Raw genomic sequence first — 11,942 nt, 5'->3', positions numbered from 1 at the left:
ACAATTGTGTTCATATTAACAGAGCGAAACATTCTGAAAAAACCCTTAAGCACTCGTAGAGAAAATATGGAAAATACTCGTATAGAAAATACGACAAAATTTTGACATTTATGTTCATTTTAACACTGAGCGAAACATTCTGATAATTGTGTTCATATTACCACTGAACGAAACATTCTGAAAAAAATTTAAACGTGGAGAGAAAAATGTTTTAAAAATATAGAAAATACGATGAATTTTGACAATTGTGTTCATATTAACACTGAGCGAAACATTCTGAGAAAATCTTTAAACACGTGTAGAGATTTTTTTTAATATAGAAAAGACGATGAATTTTAAAATTGTTTTCATGTTAACACTGAGAAAACCTAGAGAAAAACCTTTTAGAATATAGAAGACACGATGATTTTTGAAAAGTGTTCATATTAACATTGACCGAAATATTCTGAGAAAACACTTAAACACGTGGGGGGAAAATGCATTAAAGACATAAAAAAGATGATTTGTGACAATTATGTTCACAAGCGAAACATTGAGAAAATCCTTGAACACTTGTAGAAAAAATATGAAAAATACTTGGACGATAAATACGATAAATTTTGACAATTATGTTCATCTTAATAGCAAAGGAAACATTCTGATAATTGTGTTCATATTATCACTGAACGAAACATTCTGAGAAAATCCTTAAACACGTGGAGATAATTTTTTTTAATATAAAAAATACAATGAAATTTGACCAAACATTCTAAGAAAACAGAGAAAACCTTTTTAATATATATAAAAGACGATGAATTTTGAAGTGTTCATATCAATACTGAACGGAACATTCTGAGAAATCCCTTAAACACATGAAGAGAAAACTGATTTAAAGATATAGAAAAGATGGTTTTTGACAATTGTGTTCATATTAACACTGAGCGAAACATTCTGAAAATATCCTTAAACACTTGTAGAGAAAATATGAAAAGTACTCGTATAGATAATATGACAAATTTTTACTATTATGCTAATTTTAACATTGAGCGAAGCATTCTGACAATTATGTTCATATTAACACTGAAGGAAACATTCTGAGAAAATTCTTAAACACGTGGAGAGAATTTTTTTTAAATATAAAAAATACGATGAATTTTGACAATTGTGTTCATATTAACACTGAGCGAAACATTCTGATAAAATCCTTAAACATGTGTAGAGATTTTTTAATATAGAAAAGACGATGAATTTTGAAAAAATTCATATTAACAGTGAGCGAAACATTCTGAGAAAACCTAGAGAAAAACCTTTTAAAATATAGAAGACGATGAATTTTGAAAAAGTATTCATAGTAACACTGAACGAAACATTCTGAGAAATTCCTTAAACACATGCAGAGAAAAATGCTTTAAAGATATAGAAAATATGATTTTTGACAATTGTGTTCATATTAACATTGAGCGAAACATTCTGAGAAAACCCTTAAACACTTGTAGAGAAAATATGAAAAATACTCGTATAGAAAATACGATAAATTTTGACAATTATGTTCATTCTAACACTAAGCGAAACATTCTGACAATTGAGTTCATATTAACACTGAACGAAACATTGAGAAAATCGTGAGAGAAAATGTTTTGAAATATAAAAAATACAATAGATTTTGGCAATTCTGTTCATATTAACACTGAGCGAAAAATTCTGAGAAAATCCTTAAACACATGTAGAGAATCTTTTTGAATGTAGAAAAGACGATGAATTTTGATTTTTTTTCTTCATATTAACACCGAGCGAAATATTCTGAGAAAACCTAAAGAAATGCTTTTTAAAAATGTAGAAAAGACGATGAATTCTGAAAAGTGTTCATAGTAACACTGAACGAAACATTCTGAGAAAACCGTTAAACACGTGCTGAGAAAAATGCTTTAAAGATATAGAAAAGATGATTTATGACGAAACATTCTCAGAATTTTTTTTGTCAATCTAGATATCCCGTGACGGATATTATTGTTTAAAAAAAAAATGTATATATAGAATATATTTTGATACAAATGATATGCTTGCAAGTTTATGATTTTTAAAATTTTATAATTTAATATAAAGACAATAAGATATCCTACATTGGTAGTAAACACCATTACCTCCGATATCTAATAAATATACCAAGTACCTTTGTTCATTGTATAAGGAGACACTTTAGTAAACATTTCAGAATCCTTATGAGGCGACATGAAGCATAAATATTTGTAAACACTTCAGCCCCTATGCTAAACGTTCATTATATTAACAAATAGAATGTATAATAGCGGTGCAAAAAGAATGTTGCATTTCAGTAATGATTCTTCGTTTCTGTTAGTATTATTGTCGACTGGAAAGTTAGATAAATGGTGACCGACCGTTTTCGTCTGTTTGAGACATCTTCAAGGAATCTGCCAAATGTAAATTGGGAAATCTGGGCCTATGTGTTTTAGTTTCCTTTTGCTTATACTTAAAGGGGCCTCTGTTTGTTTCCATATGTACGGTTGGGATTTAACCTTCCAAGTCCGGTACTATTTTATGCTTCAAGCCTGCATCTTACAGCAATGGTTACTCCGTCGTTGATTTCTTTACTCCCATTCCGCTGCTATACTGCACATTAATTGACTGTAGGTCGCATAGCGAAGTAGCCCTTTTTTGTGGTTCCTACATATTTTAAATTCGTTTCTGTTGAATGACCAGTATAACACATTGTGTTTACGTAATCTATATATATACATTTCTAGTGTATCCTTGATCTCTGTGTGTTTCTATCGCTTTCTATTGTTTGATATTATCATTGTGTAACCGTTTGTACGTAATGATGGGCAATAGTTAAATAGATCTTTAATTGGATCTCATGCTCCTTGTGATTTCACCAAACAATACTAAGGTTAAACCTAGGAAATGCAGTCTTTGAAATCCACATTATAATTTGCAGCGGCGGCGCCAGGAATTTCTAGTTGGGGAGGCTAAGGGGGGGGGGGGGCTGAGCAAATTTTTGGGTTGGCTTATAGTACTATAATTTCCGCGTTAGCGGCAATCCGAAAGGCGTAGTCCAAGGTCCGCCATGGGGTCAAAGGGGCCGGCCTAGGGGTCCTGAGGCACCGCCCTGACGGGAGCTCTGCTAAGATTTTTTGTTGGGGGCTGAGGAGGGACTCAACATGTTGACGAGGGGGGGGGGGTCTCAGAAAATAAACACAGATGATGATTATTCACGAACATCTGAACATGGGAGGCATACCATGCTGTTTTGATCCCGGTAAAAAAGTTGATTTTCTAACCTCACTTATCTATTGTTCGATTGAGGTATATTGAGTTTCTAAACCCACTGCTGGAAGTCAATTTATCACTTCACCGAGCTATTATTCCACTTAGGTTGCAAAAAATGACACGGTGCTTTGGGCAGGATTGTAATCAAAACCCCCTCTACATGCTCTGCATGCTGTGACTAGGGTTTCTTGAGCTGGAATAAATGTCTATGAATGGGGTATTATTGTCTGTCAATCATCAAATTGTGTAATTGGGTAAGGAAAGAAATCAAGTGTATATATTTACCGTGACCAATTCATCATGCAGTACATGCCATAGAAAATTCAGGGCCAATGTGGAAATTCAAAAGCTTCTTATATAGTATTGTGGACCCTGGCATCTAATCACCCTTTTAACCCATGTAGCATACACGTCTGTGAAAATTGCTTCATGAAACATTACTTGAAATAGGCTATATTTCTTCAATTATCGAATAAACAAAAATTGAAATAAAAACAAAAAGGTTTTACTGTTTGTAAAACATTCATATGAATGAAAATGAAATTCATATATAGCTGAACAAACATTTTTGAAACATAAGCACTTCCCTAGAAACTATTTACATATATCGATAACAAAAATGTAATCCTCTTGCTAAACTTAATTGCAAGTTGTTCCTTAAGAATAGTTTTAAAAACAGATAGAAATACACATTTTCTTCATTCAGTGTCCTTCATATGAAAAAGCCAGTAAATACTTCATGTTTTGACATTTCATGGATGTTAACCATAAACAGATAAAGTTAAAAAAAGAAGAGAAACTCACGATGATATATCTCAGGAAATACATCGTTCCACCTACTTTAAAATGATACGCCTATTTCTATGGCTGGCAGCAAATGCATCGATAATTATGTCCCTGTCTAACATCTTTGCTCTTTGAGAATTGATGTTTAATACTCCAAGATTACTGGTACGTTTGTCACCGCTACTGTTACACAAGTAGGTTTTCAGTTGCTTTAGGCACGAAAAGCTTCTTTCACATGATGCTGAGTTAACTGGAAGAGTAACATTAATACGCACTAGCTTATACAAATCTATGAATGCATCTTTGTACGGTTGGAGCATGATGGCAAGTTGCATAGGTGTGTCCACTTCCATTCCCTGCTCCTGCTTTCTGGCAATCAACCTTCTTAGTTGGTGCAGCTCTACGGATAGATCTTTGTCCTCCACCCCGTAATTTGCAGCCATTCCTGATAGCTTTTCCTTGTTCAAAAAGGTTGGATTATTGGGGTTGAGGGCAGATACTCCAATAAGTACCTTTCATGAATCGCCGGAAAACCTTCTTCTCAACTTACTGAAAAACTTGTCTATCACGGAGTAGTAAATCCGTCTCTTGGTAACATCGGAGTCATTCGAATCATAATCTTGTCCTATGCCGGATGTTATGACAAACTCATCCAAGTATCGTGGGGCCGCCCTTTGCCTCTGACGTGCAAGTTGTCTGCGAATCCATACAGTCTGGCACAATTCTTCAGCATGATTTCGTAGTTGCTCCCAGCTCTCTTCGTTTCTCATCTCTGTGAGACTAGACATCACTGCTTCAACCAAATCAACTGCTGAGGCAAGCTGGAGATCGGGGGACTGGAGTTGATCTGACAAGGTTTTCGTCAAATGCAGCAAACTCTCCATGAACACCAGATTCGTCACAAAATGGTGATCCAGAAGGGCAGTGAGTGACCTTGCTCCACTGGCCCTGTCCACATTCCCCCCTTCCATTAGATGTTTTAGGGTTGCAACGATGCCAGGCAAGGTCCTCTTAACAGCTTGGCAGGCTGAGTGTTGGCATGCCCATCTGGTGTCCGATAACCGTTTGAGCTCTGTATGTGGTCTTTCTGGGTTCAGCTCCTTTTGAAATTTTAGAAATTCCTGATACACCACCGACGAGGAGAAAAAATTGTACAGTGATTGGATTGTGACCAAAAAAAAAAAAAAAAAACTCAGAGATTGACCTTATATTGTTTACACAGTCAACTAAAACGAGGTTTAGCCTATGAGCATAGCAGTGGATGTATACAGCCTGTGAAACATCTCTTCTGAATCTTTCTTGGACCCCATTGGTGCAACCCGACATAACTGCCGCTCCATCATAGCACTGACCGACACAGGTATTGTGGTCAATTTCACATTTGGCTAAAGTTTCTTTTATCTTCTGGAGTAACGATTCTGCATCAAGGCCTTCAGCTGGTGTGAAATCCAAGAATTCTTCATGAAGTTCCTGATCATGGAGATACCGAACAGCAATAGATATCTGCTCCTTCTTCACTATATCCTTCGTTTCGTCCACCATGATGGTAAAGTGCACTGTTTGTTTCACCTCATCACTTATCTCCTTTCTGATCATACCTGCCATTATTTCAAATAATTCATTCTGCATATCGTGGTGAGTATATTTTGCATTCCCCGGACCGTTAACTTTTTTTTTTTTCAAATGTATGATCATACTTGGCTAGCACATTAAGTAATTCCCAAAAGTTTCCTCGGTTGTCGGATTCATCCTTTTCTCTGTGCCCTCTCTGGGCAACATTTTGACATGCTGTATAGAGAAGTACATTAATAACTGCTTTAATGTACTGCCGATTATCCACCACTGTCTTGGCATGCCCGGCATCAATGGCTTGATAAATTGTTGCCCCTGTAACTTTCTGCAATTTGAATTGTCCCCAAGCTTGCATCGCAAATTTATGACAAGCTGAAGTATCATGAGCCCTTAGAGACATGGTTGACTTCTTCCAATTCTTGAATCCGTTGTGGGTGAATGATTGTTCAGCTCGACCAAGATGGGAAGTTGTAAAATGACGACACGCAAAACAGTAAGCTGCATCTTTGACCACGGAATATTCAAGCCACGAATATTGTTGGTGCCCTCTTTTATTGAATGATCTTGTCTGACCACCTTGCATGTGTGAGGGATATTTCTTCAAGTCAGGACAGGTAGGCCCACTATCTGGCAGAAGGCTGATGTCGTTTGGCCCTGGAGGACGTCTTGTGTTTTTCTGGGCACTGTCACCATCCACATTCTCTTCCAACTCCGGATTTTCAGTAGAACTAGAAGTACATGGTTCTTGATCGTCGTCATTAACTTGTTGCCTCTTGTGGGGAATTAGGAAGTGATCCATGACCTATACAGAAAAATAGAACACATGATTAAAAATGGAGGTGGGACGAATTTTTCTTAAAGCACTATAGGCCCTATACATAACACACTAACAATCAGAAATTGTGTTCATTTTTGTGGTTCATTCAGCCCTCGCTAGCAATGGCTGATTGGTATTAACTAAAAATGTTTATTAGCATAATCATTAATATAGTGTAATTTTGTAGTTTGAAATTATTTCTAAATGGTCTCTTCTACTCCAGCAGTAAACATTCACCGACCCCCTGATTATTCATCGACCCCCCTTTCGACCCCTTGGCTATTCATTGACCCCTTGGATGTTCCGATCGACCACTTTGAGAATCCCCTGGTCTATACTTTGGGAATACTATTGTCGCCTGGCCACGCCCTGATTCGTTGCATGGTCTATCTCAGATAGGCTATGCATATATATGTCACACATTACAGATAGGATATCTGTAATGTGTGACATTTCTACAACGGGTTACAGGTGATTTGAGGCGTGGGTCATATATAATGAAAGCAGTTGAACTTGCATAACGCCGCAATAATACACATATATTGTCCTCATTTCAGATGGGGAAGGGGTTAATGGTAGGGCTAACGCTGATGGCTGACAAATTTTTAGACCTGGCTATTAAAATTCCACTTGATAAAATGATTGTAATTAGTGTTTTAAATTTTCAATTTGCTCATTTCAGTTGGGGGGCGGGGGCTGACCACTTTTTGGGGGAGGCTAAAGCCCCCCCAAGTCCCCCCATGGCGCCGCCACTGCGAACTGCCCGTCAACCAACGCCTATTCGCCCCCCATCTGCACGGTGACCATTGGCCCCGTGCCAGGGGTGCCAACTGCACAACCCTACCCACACCACATTCACCAGATTCATAACACAAATTCATTAACCATGATTGATTTGAATATACAATAATTAAATAAGATAAAATAGCATGTATAGATATATAATAGAAATAGAAATGTATGAATACAAACGCAAAATATATAAATATGAAATAGAACTACATAAAAATATAAAATGTAAAATATAAATAGAAAATATGAAATATAGAATATAAGATATAAAATACAAATGATAAAGTATTAACAATGAAAATATAGAATCTAATACATAGAATTGAAAGTAGAAACAAAAAATTAGAAAATATATAGAAAATTGAAAACCTACATCTACGCCTTTACGTCAAGCTTATTTACATATGACATCATAATACGTGAAGTCTAGAGTTACACTCTTTCGACTATTTGTAGAGTTTATTATTATTTTTCAATGCAATCATATAGTGGTAAAGTAGCTTAAATAAATTGCATGTTCGTATTTGGCACTTGCTATAGTTCAGTTCTCGTTTGCCAGTGTATTTGGCATTCGGAGCCGTCACAGGCCGGTTCGCTAAAATCCATTTCACTACATTTTTCGGTCGTTTCTCTACTTTGTTTTGGTCGTTTCGATACATTGTTCGGTCGCTTCGCTACAGTTTTTTCGCATTAGAAATGAAAAATGAATAGTTTACACTTCAAACGGGGTTAAAGTACCTTTTATTGCAAATAAAAGAAATTGATCTGTTGCAATGAAAAGAAATATGCTCCGGTTTGGGCGGACAAGCACATAATAGAGACTTACAGCATCGCCACTTATCGATGATCCGTTTGACGTATCACGTATCAAGTTTATGCATTTTCAAGGGTTCATACCGAAATAAAAGTCCAATAGGCCACATACCGGGGAACGCGCCAAGCTCTGATAATATGCATAAGACGATAAGTCACTGTTATATAATCATCTGCCGGATAATCTGTCTGACGACTGCATAAAACAAGGCCCGATAAAAACTACTGTATTTTATCTATCGCCAAATCGCCTCATTAGCGAACTGGTCATCTAGTGAAACGACCAGATACCAGGGTGGGGGTAAATGTGTTGGTATTTATCAAAATGTTAACATTCTCACGGCTGCACTTACCTTTGTCATCGGCAAGCTCTTATAACTGCATTCCAAACTCCATATATAAGTATCACAAACTATTAATGATGCCAGTAGGTATAAAAAAGATAGATATGTGAACATCTGTACGTTTACCAAGGGGAGAAGATAGGTTAGGTTAATTCAAATCAGGTCTCACAGCTGCCATTCTATCATTAACTAGTTGTCATTGTGTAATTTGGATCCCATATATAGGTCTCGCAAATTAATAGTAACGTTAGTAGCGATGTAAGGGATAAGGAAAAATGAGACTCGGAAGCACGTCTAGATTTAGCAAAGCATGTATCTTGTGTGCATTCATTGTTCTTGTCTTCCTCATTACAAAAATAATTTTTTTTTATAAAGTTCACTTTGAATTCACTGTGCACTGATGATGATATTTTTGCAAGCAAAAAGTCCTTGATAATCACTGCACAAGTCCACGTTGCATGAATTACAAGTCAATGAATGATAGTATGAGAAGATATACCTTCCCATACATAATCTTACATAGATAATGGATGCAGGTCCAATGTATCCGGATCACTTGCAGTTTGGGCAGGTAGGTCAGGCCTCTGATTTGTGTCCTGTGTCCTCCCTCAGTTGACCTCAATCAGGTGTGTGTGCAAGTATAGACTTTCCTCAATATTATATATAGTCTCCTGATTTGGCCATGATTTATCAAGTCCCTATCAAATTGTACTACAGTAGAAGGCTGATTGAACCAGTCCCTATTTAGTGGGAACCAAATTTTACAAAAGTTTATAGTAATTAGGGGATCCAGGAAAGCTCAAATTAGTGAGCACAATTCCATTAAATCAAGCATATTCCAATCTTTGCAGTCATCCCACATTAATCATGAGGTTCACAATCTAAGATTGGTTGCGATGAGTGAAAATCTGCAATAGAGAGAGAATGTCCCAAAATATTAATTTCTATAGTTTAAGCCTTAAGATTCCCCTTCCACACTCTTTAAACACTTTAAATTTGATCAAACATTTAAAACATACTAAAAGCATTAAGACACAAAAGAAAATTTGCAAGCATAAGAATGTATAAAGAATATGTGTGCATATATAAAGTAGATATATGGATGTGTGTGTGAACAATACTTTGATGCAGCCTGAAGGAATTTCTGCTCGTCTTCTCTTTTTACACATGAGGGAGGGTTGCTGATTAAGTGAAACAGCCTTGCTGTGGATATACTGTGTCTTGCTGCATTGCTTCTGACCCAGGGCAGTGGACGAGATACAGAGATGACCCACCATCCATGAGGAGCTAAGATGAGATGGAGGAAAGGGTGGTGGATGGGAGTGAGAGGGTGTGTGTCTTTTGACTTGGCTACCTTGCATATAAAGGGGGGAAATTCCTTGACATGTATGTGCATGTATATATATATATCATATATATATATATATATATGTATATATATATATATATTCCTTAAACCTTGGAGATGACAGCCTAATTGCTGAGATCATTTGATAAAGCATTGTAGCTGAAAAGTGAGAATGATTATTGTCCAAACCTCTTTGAAGATGCTGAGACACATGCTCCCAAACTTAACAAGCACACCACCACCACTCCACCTTAATGATTTGTGGCATAGAATAAGGAAAACCAATGTCATTTCATCCACATTGCAAAGTGTCTAGAGAGAGAAAGAGACTACAAATCACCTCAAGAAATATGGTGAAGGTGTGTTGATCTGAGGTAAGGATTCAACACAGGCCATAATGGCTGTTATAAATGGGGTTCCTTGTCCCTATGGTAACCCTTCATTTCAAAATGCGGTTCCTGATGTTTCAAAAGTTTGTTCACAATAGAGCTGAGACCTCCCCCACAACTCATGCCAGCTCAGACACCCAACCATCAAGCGTAGGAAGACCTCATAAGGTGGTCTTTCTGGTAGGCAGCACCGTTGCCCAGATACCATGTTTCCCAGAGGGAAATATGGCATCTGGTCTCAGTGGCTGATCCAGGATAAGTATTTGGGGGGTGGGGAGGCTAACCTGAATCTTTTAAATATAGATAACACCTGAGGAGGGGGCTAACCTGAATTGTGTATATATAGATGATGTTTTGGAGGTGCTATCATGAATTGTGTAAATATGAATAATGCTTTTAAACATGTACGCTGTAGCACCAATATGATGATTTTGAATATGAATGTTCTCAATTTATTTATTTTCCTTCAAAATACTGGGCAAAAGCAATACTTAATCTCACACTTTTAAAGATTTACCCTCAATAATGTGTTGAATATCCTTCCAATTATTCTCACTGAAGTGTTTTATTAAATGCTGGGGGGAAAAAAAATCTGCCACTGTATTACTGGTTTCTGCCACAAGCTGGTGTGCACAAGGCAGGTTTCTCTACCTCTGCAATGAGGTAATGAAAGAACAAATTTGAGGAAGTAGGCTTAATCCTCCTAAGGTCCCCTCTGGATCTGCTATTGTCTACTCCAGCGGTGGGGAACCTGCGGCCTTCCGGGCCATCAAGTGCGGCCTTTGATATACATATTAAAAAATTATATCATTTATTATTTAAGAAGTATATCATTTATTATAAAAAGGGATAAAATAATTTAAAAAATAATAATAATTTGTTCAGTGCGGCCTCTATGTGGGACGATGAATTGTAAGGTGGCCTTCATGCACAAAAAGGTTCCCCACCCCTGGTCTAGTCCCTCACTAGCAACTTTGCTAACATGAGTGGACCTCTCCCCTGAAATAAGTAAAAACTGGGACTGAAGCCCCCTGTAGCCTCACTTGTCAGTTCATAGGGACATGGAACCTCCTCCCACCATCTCGACAAATTGGTTCCCATTAGGAGGATGGGGCAACTAGGCGAATGAGAGACAAACTAAATAGTGCAGGACAGGTGAAACGTGGCTGTATATTTTGACTCTTCCACCCCCTTATAGGAGGAAAGGGCCTATTGGTATGTCCTATTGCCAATGCTTACAACTGGTACACTGGCTGGAAAGCTGTTTATGTCAGAGTTGATCTAGCATCTCTATGTTTACATTATAATGAAACTGTATGGATGGGTCGGAGCAAAAATGATTATAATGACACGTTTACCATTTTCAGAATTTCTGATATATATATATATATATAAACATATATATATATATATATAGTTGTTATGATGTGTGTGTATAGAAATGACCAGAGAAATAATCAATGGCCAATATTAAGAGTAGTTAAGTGGTGGTTGGTGGTGAGTAATGTGGACATATGGACTGATGGGAACCTTCTTGAGGCACAGCATGTGAAGCAGCAGCATGTTGTCATGGAAGTGGCAACGTGCTGAGACAATGTAAAGGGAGTGAGATGTGCATTGCCATCCACCACTTGACTGTTGTTTATATTGGTCACTCATTATCTACTTGGTCACATCAATATCATATCTATATAGATACATCATGTCAACTTTTAGTGGAAATTCCGAAAATGGTAACTGGTCATTATAGTGGTGGGTGTTCATAGTGTTTCATCATAATGTAAACAAACACACAGTTGCCAGATAACTCACTG

The 11,942-nt window shown here is 37.1% G+C and overlaps 1 protein-coding gene across 1 annotated transcript; it reads right to left on the bottom strand.

The window, feature by feature from the left end:
- Positions 1 to 3,084: 3,084 nt before the first annotated feature.
- On the bottom strand, positions 3,085 to 10,779 carry LOC143031186 (zinc finger MYM-type protein 1-like). Its single transcript, XM_076194719.1, has 2 exons — positions 8,911 to 10,779; positions 3,085 to 6,427 (listed from the first exon to the last, which is right to left on the bottom strand). The coding sequence occupies exon 2, from the start codon at positions 6,422 to 6,424 to the stop codon at positions 5,717 to 5,719; it is 708 nt and encodes a 235-aa protein (XP_076050834.1). The 5' UTR covers positions 6,425 to 6,427; positions 8,911 to 10,779; the 3' UTR covers positions 3,085 to 5,716.
- Positions 10,780 to 11,942: the final 1,163 nt, after the last annotated feature.

Source organism: Oratosquilla oratoria, chromosome 12 (genome assembly GCF_046742065.1).
Source record: "Oratosquilla oratoria isolate Oo_2021 chromosome 12, ASM4674206v1, whole genome shotgun sequence".
Lineage (NCBI taxonomy): Eukaryota > Metazoa > Arthropoda > Malacostraca > Stomatopoda > Squillidae > Oratosquilla > Oratosquilla oratoria.
The sequence above is the reverse complement of the archived record's forward strand: the minus strand, read 5'-3'. Positions and strand labels throughout refer to the sequence as shown.

Coding starts and splice junctions, on each gene's coding strand:
- LOC143031186 (XM_076194719.1), bottom strand. CDS start 6,424: ATGGATCACTTCCTAATTCCCCACAAGAGGCAACAAGTTAATGACGAC.